Source organism: Pipistrellus kuhlii, unplaced genomic scaffold (genome assembly GCF_014108245.1).
Source record: "Pipistrellus kuhlii isolate mPipKuh1 unplaced genomic scaffold, mPipKuh1.p scaffold_m20_p_6, whole genome shotgun sequence".
Taxonomy (NCBI): Eukaryota; Metazoa; Chordata; class Mammalia; order Chiroptera; family Vespertilionidae; genus Pipistrellus; species Pipistrellus kuhlii.
The window spans coordinates 19,375,858-19,396,905 of record NW_023425562.1 but is presented as its reverse complement, the minus strand read 5'-3'; the positions used below and the strand labels follow the sequence as shown (position 1 = coordinate 19,396,905).

At 51.6% G+C, this 21,048-nt stretch overlaps 1 protein-coding gene across 4 annotated transcripts in view; it reads left to right on the top strand.

Moving 5' to 3' along the window:
- MAPRE2 (microtubule associated protein RP/EB family member 2) overlaps positions 1 to 21,048 on the top strand; it is a 106,446-nt gene that overhangs the window by 20,416 nt on the left and 64,982 nt on the right. For 2 of the 4 annotated variants that reach the window (XM_036418645.2, XM_036418643.2), the window contains exon 2: positions 69 to 130. Coding sequence is in view for 3 of the 4 variants with exons in the window: in XM_036418643.2 (XP_036274536.1) it covers positions 69 to 130 (62 nt within the window). In the remaining variant the exon portion in view is untranslated. Of the gene's footprint in view, positions 1 to 68; positions 131 to 17,668; positions 17,929 to 21,048 lie in introns of those variants that run through there. The other 2 variants (XM_036418642.2, XM_036418644.2) reach the window with 2 other exon arrangements.

Here is a 21,048-nt window from a genome sequence, read left to right as displayed (position 1 = left end):
AACTCTTTGCTGCTGTGCCTTCACCGTGTTACATGCTCACTCTTCTCTTTCTGTTCTTTCTGTCCCAGCATCCCCCCTGTCAGAGGAACAGTTCATCGCGACAGCCGGGGAGAGAGCCCGGATGCGCAAGGTAAGGTTTCCATGTCCATCACGTTAGCGTGACGTACAGATGAAGTCGTTTGCAGGTTGAATTGGACTATTACTAATACCTTGGTCATAAATGTATCCTCAAAATGGCACGGTGCAACCAACGCAAATAGTTGCACGCACACGCTTGGTTGGAACGTTATTTTTCAAACTCTATCCCACATCCCTCGGGTACTGAGGGCTAATTACCGGCTAGGAGCAATTCCTCTAAAAGTGGGCAAGCCAATGAAAGTCTACTTTTAGAGATCTAATGAAGGATACGTGGAGGAAGAGATCGTTTGATCTTGTTAAAAATCAAGGCATCTGCTCCGTTGACTTGACAATGGAGAGCGACTGGGTGTCTCGGAAAGGAGGTGAGGACCCGGAGTGCCTCCCTGTCCGGTTTGGGGTTTGTGTCTGAGACTTCAGTTCTTTCCCTCTGGTACCGAGTCTCCAGGTTCACGTCAGGGCTGCCCAGAACAAAGGAACAATTAACCAAAGCTCCACCAGATGGCAGTATTTGGAAAGCCATCTCCAGAGGCTTCCCCGCTCTCAGCCTTCACTGTCCCGAGACAGCCTTGCTCAGCCTACCGCCCTGCGTTTCACCAACGGCGCTCCAAACCTCTCTCGTTTTATTTCTTTTCCCCCCAGCAGCAGCGTTTTTCCGTCGGGGGGATAAAGGAGTGGGGGATGTATGTGCTGCTTTCTTTCTGGAATGATAAAATTGGAACTCGGTTCTTAGAACATTCTCCAAACTATACTCGCGAGCTTTACAAGCTCACATCCCTGGGTGATGTCCCCCGTTGGCCTTTGCGGTTTCTTGGTGATAAACATTACGGTTGGTGATCGTTTTAAAGTAAAGTCATGTAGGAGAGAGACTAAAATTCTCCTCCGACAGAAGCGTAGGCTTGTAAGGAGTTGCCTTGGTATTGAACCCAGTGAAGCATGCAGGTACAAAATTTATATTAAAATGAACACAATTCATTTATTGAAATAGGAGGAGGGAACGTTTCCCCCTTTTGCTCTCGTAGACTCTCTCCCCGGGGGTGTCTAAGCAGCAGGATTCTTCGGGGGCCTGCGCTGGCTCGAGGGCTGAGTTGGGGCCGAGGAACTGGAAAGGCCTTTGCGCGGAGAAGCAGACGGGTGCCTAGAAGCACGGACACCTGCACACGGGATGGGAGGCCTGAGCCGGTGGTTGTGCTGGTCTCCGGGCAGAGGGCCCGCGGGCCCCAGCTGGAGGAAACTCAACAGGAGCCCCTCTGGGGGGGAAATGGGAAACTTGATCACGAGGACAGTGCATCTACTGTGCAGTAGGCGGGTGCTTTCTTTTTGGAATGTTGTAGGGGTACGGGCTGTTGACTGGTGTATGAGTTTACAGGGTTGTAACTGATGCATGAGCGCCCCCTGTGGACAGACTAGGTTCTGAGAGATGGGCCTTCGTTAACCACGGACTTGCCTGATAATGAGAAGTAGAAGAGTTGGAGCACTTGGGTGTCCCATCCCTCATCCGCCACGGTGGGCTGCTTGTCATGGGTACCTGTGGCACCGACTTGACTCAACCGCTCTCTGCACTCAGAAATAAAACTGCCGACTGCTTAGCAACCCTGTAGCACACGGTACCCCGACCGGAGATGTCTGCCTTCCACAGAGAGTTCTAGAACCCGGCATAAAAGGTTGACGTACCTGGCCAGCGAGTTCTTCCCGAGGGGGGGGCTGCGGTCCGTGGGAAGAATGCTACTGAGGCCCCTCAGGCTGGAGCCTGCAGTGCTTGTACCTAGTGGGGCTCCCTGGTCAAGAAGCGGGTTTTTTCTGCCCCCTTCACTCTCGTGGGCTGAGTTTTCTGGTCTGAGAGCCATTACAAAGAAAGGGGTAAGTGAACAGAGATGCTGGGCACTGGCCCTCGGGCCCGTCTCGCTCCCACAGAGGGCCCGGAGCGGTTCCTAAACGCCTGGGGCTGATGGAGACCAACGCCCTGCGTCTGGGCCGTCATATTTGGTAGCCACTCGCCCCGTGGGCACACTGAGTAACCGGAATGTGTTCACGTGATTGGAGGATATGTTCGATGCATTTCCAGTTGTATTTCATTTTAATTTACGTGAGGTGAAGAGCCACACGTGACCACCGGCTGCCGTACTGGACCACCAGCTCCAGAAGTTGGGTTAGCGGGAACCGGCGCTCTCAGTGCATCTTACACACAGAGCCTCCCCCAGAGCCCGCTCTGCTCTGGAGGTGCAGACAAGTCTGGCCTGGCCTCAGGCTGCCTCGGTGGTTATGACCCAGGGATCCTAATCCCCGGGAGGGTAATTATGGGACATAGATTAGATTATTTACAATTATTTAACTATATCTCCCAGCGTCCAGCTGCCGCCTGCATTCCTTCTCAAATGTCTCCCATGTGTATATTTTCTTCTACTTCCGTAGTATTCCCAAAATTTCCATTATTGAAAATAATAGTGGAAATCACAAAAAGCAAATCGCCTGTCATCTTCCCTCTAATCCTCCCCTAACAAGTCATCTGCTCTGGTTTTTCCCTTCTGGTCCTCCTCCACACGGTTTTACCTTCGTAGCGACACCTTGTGCATGTCTCTTTGTGCTGCTCTGTAACCGTGTCGAGCAGTGTTCCGTGCGGCCTCGCTGTTCATGCGTGTAGTGCTAACGTCTGCAGAACAGCCTGCAGAGCTGACATTATTATTGTTATTCCAACCTGCCATTGCTCGGCGCACGGAGTCGCCTCCAAAGCTAATGGGCAGACTTTAACCGGATCGGTCACAACGGGTTAAACCACATGTGTCAAACACAAGGCCCGCGGGCCAAATCCGTCCCACCAGGCCTTGCAATGTGGCCCGCACCGCGCTGTCATCACTGCACTCCGCTGCGTTTCCATCACAATGACAGTTTATGACTATTCAGTAAACCATTCGGCCCGCGATTTAGGCTGGATTTTAGATTTTGGCCCCTTCTCTGAGTTCGACACCCCTAGGTTAAACAGTGCCCCCACTGGCGGCCTCCCACCATGTTCCCACGTCCCCCTGGGAAGACAGCTGTTGTGCTATGAGACTCCTGAGTGGATGTTACCTTAGATCTCATTGTTTTTTCACACCTACATGTAATTTTTAACTTCCAGAACATAGCGTTCCCAAGAGCGACGCTTGGCGATGCATTCTACTGTAACCGTCTCCCTCCCCCCACCTGAGCCGCCTCAGCCTGGGCTGCCCGCAGGCTCTGTGGCAGTCTCTGTACAGCTGGCGTGGCGTCAGGTTGCCCGGCGACTGGTGCTGTGTGTGACACAGATTTCCAGCATCCCTCGCCTCAAATAGCATCCTGCCCCAAATGCGCGCGCTGGCGTGTTTGTCTCCGTCCTAAAGTTAGTCATTTTCAAGCTTCAGGAGAGCAGTTCAAAGGGATCCCAGATGATCAGGTTAACCACGAACTGCATTAAGAAACACGGACAGGAAAGGTCACGTAAAGCCTCAGATGGCCTGGAGACTGAGTGGGGAGCCACGTGGGGTTTTGTGTTTTCCGATACTTGGGACACGGAGAGGGGCATTCCCACTGCTGGCGTGTGGCAGCCTTTCCAGGCCATGGCTGGGCTGGGTCATATTGCGGGAGAGAGCGTCCCTCGTGGGAGTCTTGCTTCTCGCTTTATTCTTGCTCCTGGGGAGTGGCACGTCTCAGACCGGCATGAGGGAATGCCACTCAGGCAGCAGTACCTTGGCTTGGGCGCGAGACCGAGCCATGAGTGCCCTTCTCTGGTGCCTGGCTCAGGGGAACACTGAGCTTGGTTTGTCAAAAAATAGGAATTGAGTGCTTGGCACCTGTGTGATGACAATGTTTTCTCCAGTGAGGAATAACAATTCTAGTTGGTCATCTCGGGTTAAGAGGAGCCAGCCCTCCTGCTTAAGAAAACATGGTCTAGCCCTAACTGGTTTGGTTCAGTGGATAGAGCGTCGGCATGCCGACTGGAGGGTCCTGGGTTCGATTCCGGTCAAGGGCATGTACCTTGGTTGCAGGCACAAACCCAGTAGGGGGTGTGCAGGAGGCAGCTGACCCATCGATGTTTCTAACACTCTGTCCCTCTCCCTTCCTCTCTGTAAAAAAACAACAAAATATGTGTGTTTTTAAAAAGAAGAAGAAGGAGAAGGAGAAGGAGAAGGAGAAGAAGAAAACATGGCCTAGTAATAATGGCCTAACCCAGGCACACTCTTTTTTGAAACTTGCATCTTATCAACAACCTTAATTTTTTTTTTTTTTTTGTAGCACTCGATTCTGAACGTGCATTTTCTATAAATGACAAACCCCATATTATTTACATAGACGGGATAGATGGGAAGGGAAGGAGAGCGAGAAAGACAGGCTCTTGGAAGCTTCTGCATTTGTCCACATTCCTGATGATAGGAACTTGCTAGAAACAAACAAACAAAAAATACTGAGAGAGGCAGCTGGAAGAGAATTGATAGGGTTTTTTGGTTGGGTAAATACTTGAACAGGATGAACTTAAAAAGGGAGGAGGGAGAATAAAGACGTATAATAATTTCAGACTCATTGGTTAGGCATCTGAACTAAGGCTACTAACAAGTTGATACCCAGGACATTATTTTTAAATGTACTGACGCCCTAGCTGGTTTGGCTCAGTGGATAGAGTGTCAGCCTGTGGACTGAAAGGTCCCATGTTCTATTTCAGCCAAGGGCACATACCTGGGTTGCAGGCTCCATCCCCAGTGTGGGGTGTGCAGGAGGCAGCCAATCAATGGCTCTCTCTCTCATCATTGATGTTTCTTTCTCTCTCTCCCTCTCCCTTCCTCTCTGAAATCAATTATTTTTTTAAATGTACTGATGCCTTGATGTTTCTTACCTAGTCGTATTTCTCCAGGTTGGTGGAAAAGTGAAAATACAGCCATTGTATTAGGCGACATTTGTAATAGGATCAAATATTTTTCATCATAGGAATATGATGATCCAACTATTTTTATTTAATCATAAAGGTCAAATATATTACAGTAAAGAATAAGTTTAAGGTTTTTTTGGTCAAAACCTTTATATACAAAAACCTTTATTTTTATATAAAAACGAAACTTACTGCTCCAGGCTCACAGTGTGTGCTGGCGCGCTCCGATAGCTTTCAGGGATGCGGTTTATGGCAGCGGGTATGTTAAAGGCACTCGGAGTTCAAGGGCAGTGAGCATCGGGTTTTCGGGGAACTTCTAATCCTGCTCTGCTAATGGGATATTATCAATAGCAACTTTCCCAACTATACCCTATTTCCCGCACGTGCTTAAGCTTCCAACTTGAAGCTGGGAAGCACAGAGATCTCCTCAAACCTCTTTGCAAAGGATTAATATTCCGGGTCCCTCTTCCCTCCGTTCACACGCTGACACCAACCCTCACTTGTGGAGTATCATTTGCCTTCAGACGTTCAATGCTACTTTCTTCAGACTGGCGTAGAACAAAGCATTTTATCCAGATGAACCTATGCCAGATCTGGTGAGAACTGTAAACCGTGCTTTTCGTCAGCACACGGAAACAAGAACGCCAGATTTCACAAAACGCAGCAGGAAGATCGGTGGAACGGGATCCAAAAGCTCGCTTAGCCTCCACTTGCCATTGCGGGAAGAGTTATAATTGTGCGTAAAATCATGCAGAAAACTTGGCTCTCACATTTGCCTGACTGATATTCAAGGGGAATCAGAAAAAGAGCTTTTCGGTAAATTTAGGATCTTCCTGTCTGGCACAGACACCTCACCCCGGGCACTGCCTTTAGCCAGGGAACAGTGTGCAGGACTTCTGAGAGGCTGGGCAGACATGGGGTTTTTTTGGTGGTAGTTGTTTTTTTTATTGATTTCAGAGAGGGAGGCGGAGGGAGAAACGGCAATGATGAGAGAGAATCATTGATCAGCTGCCTCCTATATGCCCCACACGAGATCAAGCCCGAAACCCGGGCATGTACTCTGACCATGGAATCGAACCGTGACCTCCTGGTTCATAGGTCAACGCTCAACCACTGAGGCATGCCAGCTGGGTCATGTGTTGGCCTGTGATTAGGCTTTTCCTTCCGTGCTGGGCATGGCTACAGTGATGACTTTATTTATTTTTTTTAAATATATTTTATTGATTTTTGTACAGAGTGGAAGGGAGAGAGATAGAGAGTTAGAAACATTGATGAGAGAGAGTCGTCGATCAGCTGCCTCCTGCACACCCCCTACTGGGGATATGCCCACAACCAAGGTACATGCCCTTGACCGGAATCGAACCCGGGACCCTTCAGTCCCCAAGCCGACACTCTATCCATTGAGCCAAACCGGTCCCGGCTACAGCGATGACTTTAAAGGGTAGAAGTCATTGATTCTTTTGCTTAGAGACGGGGGAGGGAGTGGAGGAAACAAGATGGAAGAAGTAGTCCAGGTTAATGATGCATTTTAGAATTGCATCTTGAGGCAGCATGGGGGGTTATTCTTAAGTCTGTTTAGTGATATTAAGCCTTACAATTTGATTGGCATAAGCAAAGCAATGCTCCTTCTCCTGACCCAAAAAAAGGGGCCTTTGCCTGGGGTTTGTGCAGAGCAGGTCACACGCGTGGACTTCGGCCGCTTCCTGACGTTGTGAAATGTGTTGGCTCCACTCTGTATCCCTGGGTCCAAGCCACAGGAGCTCCTATCCAGGATGCTGGTGGGAAGAGGAGAGGGGAGAGGAGAGACCACAGGAATAAGTGCTTTCCAGAACCCAGTGCTGTTCATGCAGAGGTCGAGGGCTACTCTCAGCAGGTCAGGCCCGAGTGGAAGCGACCAGCCCAAGAGACTCTCTGGGGTCCTGTGGCCCGGCCTCACCATGGACCTCTATGAAACTTTGTTCTAACCAGACAAAGGACCTCAAAGCTGCCAGGGGTCTTGTCCCAGCCTTACAGGGGGTGCTGCAATCTGGAGAAAGTAGCTGATGTGTAGATTCAAGAAGGAGTCCAAAGATGAAAGATAATTTTGAAAGGCATTGGGGGTCAGAGGTGCTTCAGCTAAAGGAGCTGAAAGACTACACCCTTATCTAAGGACCCCATGCTATTTATTAACACAATTTGTCCTAAGGCAAGGTGGAGACATACACTTCAAAGGGTAAGGTACAGAAGCATTGTCAGTTTAGGGAATAGCCTACAGCTGTTCAGGTGCCTGGCCAACAGGAGGCAATAAAATGCCCTGAGCTGTCTGGCAGCAGATAATCCTACTCAGGTTTGGTGGAAGTGCCATTTTGCTGCGCCAACAGGTAAACTACATATGTGGCTCAAACCTTGTTTAGCCGCCCAAGCTTCAGCTTCATCATCCTACTGATGAAACTCTTGTAGTTATTACATGCTGGAATTGGTTCCCAGCACACAGCAATGTGTGATTCTCGATTTCTTTTTTCTTCTTTTTTTAAAATCCTCACCCGAGGATAATTTTTCCATGATTTTTAGAGAGAGGGAGAGACATAGAGAAACACCAATGTGAGAGAGACACATCGATTGGTTGCCTCCTCCACAGCCCTGACCAGGGTCTGGAGCCTACAACCCAGGTCCGTGCCCTTGACAGGAACGGAACCCAGACCCTTCAGTTCACAGTCCCCCGCTCGGTCCACTGAGCCAAACTGGCTAGGCTGGTTCTTTAGTTCTTCAGAGCAGTCCTCTCCTGCGAGGTTTCTAAGATGACAAGTTAATTGGTGAAACTGGTTCTGACGGTAAGGGGGTCATCTGATTGGTCCGAGCAGGTGAGGAGGCTGGGCGGTGGCTCCGTCCCTGGCTAGCTCTCCTTGCCCTGGGTGGACCGGGCCCTGCGGACACCTCAGGGGCTGTTACACGTGCATCATCGTCCACTGGCCTGCTCCCGTCCTCTTCCTGCCTTTGTGATGACGCAGCTGACTTTGTTGTCAAGCGGCAGCTCAGAGGTCTGGCAGCCCCACGGAACACAGAGTCCAAAACAATAGCCGGCCGGAAGAATCTCCGGCTGCAGGAGCGTGTGTGAGTGATTCCAAACGGGGACGCCCACGGGCTCTTTTCTCTGCTGTCGCTTCCAGGGAAGTCTTTTCTGATGCAGACTCCAGGAGACGGAGCGGCATTCCAGGTTAAGAAGTAGCCAGGCTAGCCCCACCCCTGCTGTCGGTGTGGGGAGATCGTGTCTGAGGGGAGTTAGATTGCACAAGGCTTTAGGTTTTTGTGTGGCCCCGATGGAGAAGAAGTGGGGAGGTCACTCGCATGGTTTGTCAGAAGCTTAGAGCAGTAAGAGAGCCGGGGAGCAGGGAGCCCTCTGGAGAGGCCCCTAAAGCAGGCCGAGGGGCGTGTCCCCTGAGGTGTGCTGGTGGTGGGAGAGAAGGGCCTACCTGTCATGTTGTGAGATAAACAGGGTCTGGTGACCAAAGGAGAGATGCGGGGGAGGGAGAGCAGTGGGTCTGAGGATTCAGAATGGAGTGCTGGCTCCGGGGGCAGTTCAAGCCAGAGGTGTGGGAAGCGAGGGGCCAGGGGGGAGTCCTCCTCACGCTATGGCCCCACCGACGGCCCCACCCTAGCGTCCGCTCCTGCCTCTGGCCTGCCTTTATCCAGCGAGGGGGTGAGTGCAGCAATGACTACAGACACCACACCACACTCTTACCAGGAGCTTCTGGGAACAATGGAGATTGGGGAGGGAGGGGGTGGGATTTGAGTTGCTTTCATGGCAACTCTGCCTCAGAAAATATCACCGGATCAGGGAAGAGGCCTGTTTCTGCTGATGTTCCTCACCACCGCACAGGGACAGGAGCGTGCCCCGGGCCACCCAGGAATATCTGGCAGCTCTGCAGAAAGGGTTGTCACACTGCCCCCTTCGCCCGCATCAGGCCCTGGTGCTCCCAGGAGCCTAGCCTGTGTGTGCTTAGACTGAGCTCCCTCTGGCTTTCCCAGGGGACTGCCCCTTCACGTGGACATGAACAGAAGCCACCAGAGGGGATCCTGTCTGTTCTCCCCCGTCAGACTCCGTACCAGATCCCTCGTGCGCGCCTTACACATGCTCGGTGCGTGTGAATCGGGACCACGAAGACTTGACGCTATAAGCTCTTGAGTAAATAAAAGAGAAGCACTAATTAAAACATTCCCAAAGGAAACTTAGCCCAACTTCATAATTTCCATGTGCGTTCTTTTTTCTTTTTTTTCTTTTTTTTTTATAATGAAGTAAGCTCCTTTAATTTCTTTTCTAGCATTTTATTTGGGTGAGGTCAGACATTGGTGGATGTCTCTCCCCTGACTCACGCTGCTCCCCAGCTGCTGGCCTCATGTTCCCTGACGCACTGCTGAGGAGCCTTCGGGAGCTCCTCGGCCCTGGGCAGCGGGCTCCCCCAGACGCCCCGGCCCGGGGGGCCCCTCCTGTGTCCCTGGCGGACATAGCGGCCCCGCTTCTGAGTGGCTCCGAGACGCTGGAGGCCCCTGGTGCCTTTAGGACGGTGGTCCCCACCCTCCCCCGCTGGCTTTGCATCGATAGATTCAGGAGTGTCCTCACTCAGTTAGGACTTGTGAATGTCAAAGTCAGAAGTAAAGCCCCGTGGTGTTTAGCCCACAGGCCCCAGCCTGAGCCCATGATGGAGGCCGGCCAGACCCAGCTGGCCCCTGGCTGTGAACTCCCCTCCGTCTAGGGGCGGTGTCCGCACTCTCCAGTGATGGGGAAGGGGGGTCAAAAGAAAAGTGGAATTGGTAACACACGAACGTGTTCTGAAATTCAAATTTATTTTGATAAAGTTTTATTGGAAGGAAGGAAGAAGGAAGGAAGGAAGGAAGGAAGGAAGGAAGGAAGGAAGGGAAGGAGGAAGGGAGTGGGTTAGCTGACCTTTGAGAGCCCTAAAGAAATTGCTGCTCACAAGCTTCGGAGCCTTCTGGAAGATGATTGGCTAATGGTCCCTAGAGTCTCTTCCTGTCCCTGGCCCCCCAGCGGAGCCCAGGAAGCCTTTTGTCCTTTCTTAGTTGTCCTGTCAACTCCATGGGAGGTGGTTATGTGACCATGGGAACAGGTGGAATGAAATACGGGCGCCTCATGAACCTGGGCGTGGACACGGTTCAGGAGAGTGTTCAGGAGGCATGTCTGTAGCCGGGAGGTTGTCTGACAGAAGTCCTGGTAGAGTGAAAGTGAAAGCAGGTGCTAGCTTTGAAAACAAACACCAGAACAAGTGCCTGTGGTCTCTCCCCCTCCAGAAGACAGCAAAGGCATAGACAGTAGTAGTCGAGGCTCGCTCAGAAAAAGAAAATAGTTAATCACTATACGTAAGGGTAAGACCGTTATTTTTCTCTGTGGATAACATATACTGCTAACACAGAATCCTGGTATCTCTTCCTTCCACCCCCCTCGCCCTCCCACCCCCACTCCCCTTTCTTTTCCTTAACCGTCACTTCCAGCTCGCCTCCTTCTGATCTCTCCAGGAATTCTGCTCCTCTGACAGGCCCGTCCTCGCCCCATGCCCTGCCCACCGCCTTCTCCTGGCTTCCCCGCTCTGTTCCCCACCAGCAACCAACCCTCCTGCCTCTGTGTCCTTGCTTTCTCCTCCCTGTGTTCCTTCTCCCAGGCCTGACCAGACCCTGCTGGAAGGCAGGCTGCTCGTGGGTTAGAAGCCGGCTTTGACACCCGGCAGGCGGCAGGCCCATGGGCGCCCAGCTCCCCACTTCCTGGCTAGTGATCAGGCAAAGTGATTTCACTCGTTATCTCTTCGGGTTTAAAACCGCCCCTCCCTCATGCTTTTCTGGGAGGCCTGAAGTGCCTGCCTACTCAATCAAAGCATAGTTTTGGCCCATTAGAAAAGTGCTCGGGAAACATTAGGTGTTGCCATTGCTATTATTGTCGTTACTAGAATTCCACGTCTGTGCCAACAGACACGGCTAGCACAGCGACAGATGAATGGTTTCTCGTTGGTGTGAAGCCAAAGTCTTTGCAGTGGCGGTTCAAAGTCCTGCACATTCTGGTCCCTCCCACATCCTTCTGACCTCGTCTCCTAAGACTACCCCTATCCCTGCCCCACCACACACACACTCACACACACATACCCACACACACACACACACACACACACACACACACACACTCACACACACTCAAGTGGAAGTTCCATGAGGACAGGAAATCTTACATTTTGTTAATTTCTGTAGTTTCAGTGCCTAGAATTAATTCCTAGCACATAGTAGGTGTTCAGTAAATATCTGTGGAATGAATGATTGAGCCCTAGTAGAAATATATCTCACTGCCTTGGCGAAGTTGTGTCTATTTCCCCAACAAGGTTACTTTCTTTTCTGAATAATCCCGCGATACTGAATACATTCTTTGGTTATCATATTTATCACATTGTATTTTTATGGAAAACATATTTAATGCTCTTAAATTTAACCAGATGGCATAATTCACAAGCGCACTTTTATTTAATGGTGTGAACTCTCACAGGGCACAGATGTGACTGAAGGATGACAGAAATCGCAGTGCTCCGTGTGTGTGTGTTTTCAAGGTGCATTTTCCCATCATGTTCTCTGAGTTACTCCCCAAAATCATGTCCACGCTTGAGAAAATCCAAGAAAGGGCAAATGAGAAGAGAAATTCCAGCACAGAGAATGCTTACGTGGTGGCGTGTTCCGTCACGAAAATCTTGCTGTTTGACTAGCACATGTGTGTTTGGGGGGGAGGGGGGGGGGAGGCAGACAGGATGCTGCCGGCCGAGGCGTCAGCGCAGCCACAACTATGGCTGAGAAACAGCCCTCAGCCATCGCCCCGGAGGAGCGCACCTGTGTGGGGTGGCCCTGCAGAGCGCTTCTTCATCAGGGAGAAAACTCACCGATGTCTCAGAAATGAAATGCTATTCCCACAAGCCAGGCGCCGGGTACACATCACACAGTTACCAAATCTGTAGAACGGCCTGCTAAAGCCTTCCATACCTTGGGGGAAAGGCAGGGGGCAAGGACCCCTCACAACTACATTTCCCAGCCGCCCCTGTGGTTCCGGGGCCAGTGCCCCTGGCTGACCACTCACTCGTGTCTTCCCTGCGGTCCTCCTGGGTGGGGAGCGCATTGTGAGTCATTGATAAGCAGCTCCTGCCGTTCCCTGCTGGGAAATAGGCCAGGACGCAGGCGTGGGAGAAACGATTTCCCCGGGACAGCAGTTGGGGCAGCTCCATGGGATCTGTCTGCATTCGGAGGCCATGGGCTGAGGAAGCCGCCCTCAGAGGTGGTGCGGCGGTGGGAATGTCTTGGGCTACAGTGTTTGTCACCTTTTCACCGGAAAGGCCTCCGTGAGGAGCAGGTGCTTCTGGGAGGGATCGGGATGAACGGCTGCCGGCCTGGCTGATGATGTCATGTGTCCCCTGCTATTCTGTGGGAGCCGTGGTTGGCAAACTCATTAGTCAACAGAGCCAAATATCCACAGTACAACGACTGGCAGATTTTTTTAAACTTAAACTTCTTCTAATGCCACTTCTTCAAAATAGACTCCATGGTATTTTGTGGAAGAGCCACCCTCAAGGGGCCAAAGAGCCGCAGGTGGCTCTCGAGCCGCGGTTTGCCGACCACAGTGTTGGAGTTTTCCAATCCAGGGCAGTGCACAGTACCTGTTCTAGATGCACCTCTCTGTGGAGTCGAGAGACGATGCTTCCTGCCAGGACGCGATGGCCGGTGCTTGCCGGCGGAGAAATGGGGTTGCGCTACATCCTGCAAACGCTGGGAGTGAAAAGGGGGCTGCCTCCCACTTCCATCCTGATTGGCTCTTAGTTCTGGGGGTGCTGCTGGCTTCCTCTGTGCATGTGGTTCCCGTGGCTCTGGCTCTGGGTCCTCTGGGTCCACCTTAGTAGCCCTGCTCTCCAAACAGGAGTTTCACATATTTGACTTTTTTTGGGGGGGGTGGAGGGAATCTTGACCCTGCTAGAATTGGGGGTGCAGGGGTGGGATCAGTTCACCTGGGGCCTAACTGGTGCCCATTGATGGACATATTGACCCCTCTGGTATCACTAGGAGCTTTTGTTGTTGTTGTTGTTTGTTTGTTTAAACTATTACAAATAGCAGTACATATGTCTCCTTTTTTTTTTTTTTTTTCCAATTGACCTTCCCCCAGTCTCCCCTACCCTGGCACATGCCCTCACCCCCTTCACTAGGAGCTTTTTCATGCAGACACTTGTTGACTCTAGTTAGTCGCTGATACCATATACATGACGCTGGATTTACTATCTCTTCCTTCCTTGCTTGCATATCTTCGCTGGGTCAGAATACTAGTTACTTGGCAAAGTATCGCAGCTTTCCCTACCTGCCGAGGATTTCTGTATTTCCTTCAGATCTGGAGTCCAACTTCTCAAGCATACCTCTGAAAGCACCTTCTCAAACGTGGTGCACACTTCTCGGCCTTATCTGATTCAAACTTCCTGTGACCCTGGGCCCCGAGACTTCCTCCGCTAAACCACTCCCGGTGGTGATTGGCCCACCTTGCGAATTTTTTTTTAATCGCTTAGCTTTTGAAGAGTTCCATCCCAGGCTTCTCTTTCTTCCTGAGTGAGGTGTCAACACCCACAGCTTCAGTTAGCACCTGTGAGGTCATTTCCTCCAAATCTCCAAGTCAAACATAGCTCGTAGCTTTGAAGTTCAAAGGCCTGCAGATGCCCTTAGTCAGCAGATACCTGATGAACCCCCACTGTGTGTGAAGCCCAGTGCCCACTAGGATGTCCTGTAGGCACTTCTCTGTGTCCAAGACGCAGTAGGAGAAACTTTCTTCATGAAGGGCAATTCAACCTGTCCTTCCTAGCGTGATACCACTGTCCACTTGCTCATCCAAGCCATAAACCGAGGAGTCATTTGCAACGTCTCTTTCTACTTCACTATGCATCCTCATTCAACATCTGTGCCCTCATCCAGTCAGTCAGAAATCCCTGAAAATTATACCCTCCAACAGTCTCAGAACTGTGCTTGCTTTCTGTCTTTCTGTCTTTCTTTCTTTCTTTCTTTCTTTCTTTCTTTCTTTCTTTTTCTTTTTTAATTGATTTTGGAGAGAGAGGAAGGGAGAGGGATAGAGAGAAAACACTGGGACAAGCTGCCTCCTGCACGGCCCTCCTGGAGATCAAGCCCCAAACCCCGAGCATGTGCCCTGGCCGGGAATCCAACCTGGGATCTCTTAGTTCATGGGTTGATGCTCAACCACTGAGCAACCCTAGCCAGACTGTGCTTTCTTTTTTAACCTCTTGGCCTCTCTCAGTTGAGGCCGCCATCACCGGTCCCATTTTCATCTTATGTGCCAGCCTCAGATCTTCTCGATGCGAATTTCACCACCAGTCACCCTCTCTAAAGCACTTCATGGTTCCAAAATACCTTCAGAATTAAGCTCAGCTCCTTCACTTGGCCACAGCACCTTTCTGCGCCTGGCCCCTGTGCTATCTCCTGCCACTGTGCCTGAGACATCACCCCGTCCTACCTCTGGACCCCAGTGCATCTGCCTGAGGGCCCTTTGTCTTCCCTCCCCACTGCCCGCCTCCCTTAGGTGATGGTGCTGCCCAATGGGTCACCGTGTGAGCTTTGGGGCTGAGAAACCCATCCAACCTCAACAAGTTGCTTCCCCTTTTAGAGCCTCCATTTTATCGTGAGGGTTGTTTTGAGAATCAGATTGGGTATTTGTTGAATAAATGAATAAATGACATATTCGCCCGTGGCCTGAGTGGAGCTGCGGACAGAGCGAAGTGAACAAAAAAGGTACCGTTATTATTCACCTGAGGCTCAGGCATCCTGTGGTGGTTTTTTTTTTTTGTTTTGTTTTGTTTTTAAGTCCCGATTTTTGGAAAGTGGGATGTGGGACAAGTTGTTAAAAATCGGGACTGTCCCGCCAAAAGTGGGACGTCTGGTCACCTTAATCTTAACAGACACCAAGTTCCTCAAGGACAGAGCCTGGGACCGGACTTCTTGCTTGCCAGCTTCTGGTACACAAGAAATCCAGTTAGAGGTGCCAAGTGAGCGAATGGACATTTTAGGATAGACCTAACATGCTGCTGAAAACAGCACAGGCCACTGAAGAACATTGCCTATAGGCCAGGCACTGTGTTAGCTGCTTAGATATATTATATAATTCAATCTTCACAGCAACCCTAGGCAGCCAGCATTCATCTTAGCTGCAGACAAACTTGCTGACGTCAGGTTGGGGGCCCAGGCCCGCCTGCCTCCAGAGCCCCAGCATTGCTCATGACGCTTGAGGAGGGAAGCCATTTCTCCACTGGCAGCAGGGGGTACAGCAAGGGGCCAAAGAGCCACATGTGGTTTGCGAGCCTTGGTTTGCCAACCACTGGCCTAACCTATTAAATATGGGGTCAGGGAAACGTGAACTGTGACAAGGAACACAAAAAGAGGACATGCTCAGGAAACATTACATACTTCATGTGTGTGCTGGGATTGTCTTTTGGCTTCAGACTGTCCCCAAAGAAAAGGGAAGCTTTTGTGAAAAAAAGAACAAATTGGGAGGGAAATTGACAATGGCAAAAATAGTAAGAGGAAGCGGATCTCTGTGGCAGTGACAATACTCTCAAGCTCCTTATAGCTCATGGTGCAGTGTGAGGCTCGGTGTGTCTCTCTGACTTAGCTCTTTCTGTGTGGCTTGTAAGTCTTAGGTCAGAATTGGATCTTTACTGTGTAATAAAAAATTCTCATGTATGCTAAGCTATGAAGACATCAACTTGTATACTGTGAATTCACTGGAGAAGCGTAAGATACAATTATTAAAATCTAGCCCCAAAGGAGAATATACAGTGGGGGAGGGGATGCCCCATGGTGTGAGAATATCAGTGCCATCTGGGTTGTAAACCATTTGATTCCAATTCTAGATGCTGGGTGCCAGAAATAACTTATAACAGGGGGATATGCTGGAGAATCGCCAGGAATGACAAAGTTTTTGCTTGTTTTTAACATCTGTATCACAAAATGATAAAGCTGCTGATCCATGCAAAGATGTGACCAGGTGAGCCATACAACCTAGGTCACTAGTGCTTTCTGCTACATACATTGAGTGGCCAGATTATTATAATTTCTGAATGCAACATAATCTGGCCACTCAGTGTATATCCTATATAATAAAGAGCTCATATGCAAATTGTCCCTCCACCAGGAGTTTGACCAGCAGGCAGGCCAGCCAACTGCCCATGTCCCCTCCCCCCCTGGCCAGGCTGGCCGGCCCCCACCATGCACAAATTCATACACTTGCACAAATTCATACACTTGGCCTCTAAAAAAAAAAAAATATATATATATATATATATATATATATATATATATATACACACACACACACACACACACACACACACGCACACTCTGAGTGGCCAGATTATTATGCATTCAGAGATCATAATAATCTGGCCACTCAGTGTGTATTTATGCTGCCTTTTACACACCAATTCTTCCCCCTTTCCCACCCCACACAAGGTCAGAGACCACTTGAGATAAGAGAGTCCTTCCAACTCGCTTCTCCTCCCCGGAGGAGAGCAGTGGACACACCTGGGGTCTGGCCAGAGTGTACAAACTAACCCATAGATTTGCACGGTAATAGCAAACCCCACAGTGGTCATGTTGAGAGTGTGCATAAAGGACTTGATTCTTCCCTTGATCTATGATACTTAGGAGCTCACATTAAATATAGATCACTGCTGTCCAATTGCATTGATAGAAAGCATGTCATTTTGGAGTTCCAGTTCATTACTTTCTAGCTGCCTGACCTTGAACAGGTTACTCAATCTCACTTGTTTACTCATCTTCAATGACAACAGTACCTGCCTCAAAGCCAGCGTGTTAGAAAACTACCTTACAATGATTTAGAGCAGCTTGGATGCTGAGAGCTACCAGATACTAAATTGGGTGTTTCCCTGAATCCCGATGGACATGAAATACATGACCAGGAGTTCATTTCCTGGAGCATCAGGAACCTGTCAGAACCTGGAGGAGGAGCGGGTCTTGGATAACGAGGATGTTCTAAAATGGTGGCTGTCTTTTTCACAAACCCTCTTTTTGGGGGTTCTTTTGTGCACAGAGTCTCCTAGCTTGCAGTCTTTGCGCTTCCCATAACCGAAGTCAAGGCTGCGTGGATGAGGAGGAAGCACAGCTTCTCCCCCTTTGGTTTGCAGGTTTGGGGCTTATTGGGGGGAGGAGGCTGGGCATTCTAAGCCCTTAGTCCCCCACCTTTCCTGGCAGCGGGCCGCCAGGGGTCCCTGACACCAGGCCGGTTTCCTGTGCAGCTCCCGGCCTGGAAGGAGTTAATGCTCCCCCCACCCCCACACCCACCCCGCCCCGCTCCGGCGCTCTTTTGTGTACACAGCTGCGGCGGGCGGGCGCGCGAGTCGGGAAGGAAATGGTTAGAGGAAGAGCCGGTTGGAGACCGGGCCCGTCTGGCCCAGGGGGTACGCGCCAGATGCAGGCCCGCCCGGTGCCCGCCTGGAGCTGCCGGCGTGGTCACGCCGCGGCCCAGCGAGCGCGGGGCGAGGTGATGAGTTAGCGCGTTGCTATGGTGACGGCCCGGCGCACGTGACCCGCTGGCGCTCTGACGTCAGCGCCGGGAGGGCGGGGCGCAGGAGGGCGGGGCGGGGCGGGCGCCGGAGCTGCGAGCAGGGAGCGGAGCAGGCGAGCGGGCGGCGGCGGCGAGGTCTGCGGCGCGGGCGCGGGAAGAGAGCCACCCCCTCAGCAGCCAGCCCCCAGCGGTTTGACCCCTTCCTCGGGACCGCGCCAATGCCTGGCCCGACCCAGACCCTGTCCCCCAATGGCGAGAACAACAACGACATCATCCAGGATAACGGGACCATCATTCCTTTCCGGAAGCACACGGTGCGCGGGGAGCGCTCCTACAGGTACGCGCGGCCGGCCCGGCGGGGACCAGGGCGGGGAGACCGCCCCGCCCGTTATGTAACGGAGCCGACCCTGCCCGCGGCTGCGGGCTGCGGGCTGCGGGTGCACCGGCGGCGGCCATCCCCGCTGCCCGTGCCCGTGTGTCCTGGGGGGAGGATGCATGGAGGCTTCCCGGCCGCAGCTGGAAAGCATTTTGTGGATAGGTTTGCCGCCTGCGAGGGGTTTCCCTCCGGCGCCTCCCTCCCGCCCTCCCTCCCTCCCTTCCACGGTGACCCGCGTGCAGGCAGCGTTCCCCGCTCCGGAGGGAGCCGGGCGGCAGCCCTGCCTCTCCTCCTTCCCCTGCGGCTCTGAAAGGAGCCATTCCATTCGGGGGGACTGTGCCTGCAGGCGGAGGCCGGGAGCGTGTGTGTGTGTGTGTGTGTGTGTGTGTGTGTGTGTGCAGGGAAGATGGAATCCTCTAGATTGAGCTGCACGCAGCAGCCTGCGATGATGGGAAACCGCCAGATTGATGGAGCTTTGTAAGAATGCCGCTCGCTGATTGGTGCGGGGATTGACAGCAGAGGTCACGGTGTCAGGCAATTCACCAAAATGGTCTTCCTAGAACCCAAGGTTTATTAGAAAGAGACCGGACTGCCAGGGGCCCCGGGCGCCCTGGTGCCTTTTCTTGGGAGCGGATGGCCTGCGCCTGGCTGGGTGGGGGAGGCCCACCCTGCATACAGGCTGACGGTGGGAAGGTAATTCCTGGTGTGTCTGCTGAGGTCTGATGTGAGGATGAGGCTGATGATCTTGGTCGTTGTATCCTGGGCCCTTTGATTAATGAGTCGGCCTGTGCGGTTGGCATCGTCCTGACATTAGCATATCTGGCAGTATGTCCCAGCAGATAAGCTCATTAAAATTGTTTGCATTGTTTGATAAGGATAACAATGTCGTGGATGGAGAATGCAGCTCGCTGTCTGGTTGTGCAAGGCTAGCCAGGCTCGGGAGGGAGACTGATAGCTGCACTCCTGCTTCCTCCCGAGTCCTTTTGTACCGGGCGGCTATTTTTAAATGCCGCCGTGATAACCCCGAACGGTGCTGTTGCTTTGAAGCAGGCATGGCACACATACCCCGAAGTGCATCCTTTCTGCCAGTGGGCACCGAGAAAGGGCTCTTTTCTTCCTTTTTTTTTTTTAAGCCTTCGTCAGATGGTATTATGGGCAGAATATTCTGGATGTGTGAATGTTTATGGAACGGGACCCAAAGTACCCCATTTCCTCTGTCTGTGGCCAGAGAAACCCCGTTTGCTGGCTCTTGGCCCTTTCGCTCCTCGGGGGGGTTCTAGAAGTACGTGGCGTTCACGTTGGCCGTGCCCAGGAAGTCACCAAACTCGCCCGCCTTAGGGTCCCAGCGAGTGCGGCGTTGGCAGGGCCTCCTTTCTGACTCCGGGCGCCGGGCCTGCCCTGCCCCGAAGCCGCAGTCGGCCCACGACTCCTGGGCTTCTCCCTCCGGAGCCCCAAGCCCACGACCGGAATGTGGGGTCCCTCTGTCCTGACTCCTCAGCCTTTTTCTGTGGACAAGCCAAGGCCTAAAATAGAATTTCTAAAAAACTTAAAAAACAACAGCCCTGAGTTGCTTTGAAACCTCCCTCGTGTAAGCTGTTCTCATAGGTGATGCACTGGAAACCCTCGCTCCTTCAGTGGTTTCATCTCTGCCGTGTAGGTAGCAGCAGTTGCTTTTTGGACGGCTTTTACCACGTGGGCCGAAGGATGTGGCCTGCTTGGGTCTTATCAGTCAGACGAGCTGACTTGAAATGGCAGTGCCGTGGAAAACCACTCGGTGGAAAGGCTAAGTGCGAATTCTGGTGATAAATTATTGCTTTCAGCCGGGACCGGTTCGGCTCAGTGGATAGAGCATTGGCCTGCGGGCTGAAAGGTCCCGGGTTCGATTCCAGACAAGGGCATGTACCTTGGTTGCGGGCACATCCCCAGTGGGGGATGTGCAAGAGGCAGCTGATCGATGATTCTCTCTCATCGATGTTTCTAACTCTCTCTCTCTCTCTCTCTCTCTCTCATCCTCTCTGTGAAAAATCAATAAAATATATTTTTAAAAGAGAAATAAATAAATAAGTAAATAAATAAATTATTGCTTTCACATAAGACTTGATGGACCTTTTTAATCCGGCCCACGGCTATTTCCCTCTCCCAAGTTATTTCCAGTTTGCTTCCTGAGTCTAGAATCGTTCCTGAAATTATGTGAAAAACAAAGCTGAATTAACAACCTTCCTGAATGAATTCTTTTTTTTTTAATATATTTTATTGATTTTATTTTTTTACAGAGAGGAAGAGAGGGGGATAGAGAGTTAGAAACATCAATGAGAGAGAAATATCCATCAGTTGCCTCTTGCACACCCCCTATTGGGGATGTGCCCGCAACCAAGGTACATGCCCCTGAGCGGAATCGAACCTGGGACCCTTCAATCCGCAGACCGACGCTCTATCCACTGAGCCAAACCGCCTGAATGAATTCTTAAGCGTCACGGCGTCCATATGTTATGGGATGGGGGCATCGGACAGGACAGTGAGAGCTGCCGTGGGCCCCGTGAAGCGGAAGCCTCCAGAATTGCTCGTGGACTGAGGCCCTCCCTGTGGTTCTGGGGCCGCTCTCTCCCAGGGGGATGGCCCGTGTCTCCTCGCGATGGCGTATTTCTCTGTGGGAGCCCAGGGGGAGGAAAACTGTGGCACATTTCTCTGCTCAGGAACTGTTCTGCGGGGATGTTGGCATCCTGGGCTGGAATAGCACGGCCCTTTAATAGCTGAGAAAAGGTGGAAGGCAGTTTGAAAGCCAGGGCAGAGGGGTAAGCAGATGAGGATTGCTTTGGCTGAGGGCTCAGTGTACCCCTACCGAGGAGAGGCGCTGCAGAGAGTCCTGGTGGAGCCCTGGGTGGCCGCATTCCCTTTCGGGCCCCTTTCCTGACTTCCAGGCAGGTCCCCAGCAAGTCCCTTCCCTTTTCAAAGATGTTCATTCTCTGGGAGGCATCTCACCACATTCTTACCAAGTCTCTGAGAGGTTAACCTCAAAACGTTTAAAACAAACACTTAAAACCAGGAAGAGCTATGTAAATATAAGAAGGTTGTGATTTTTTT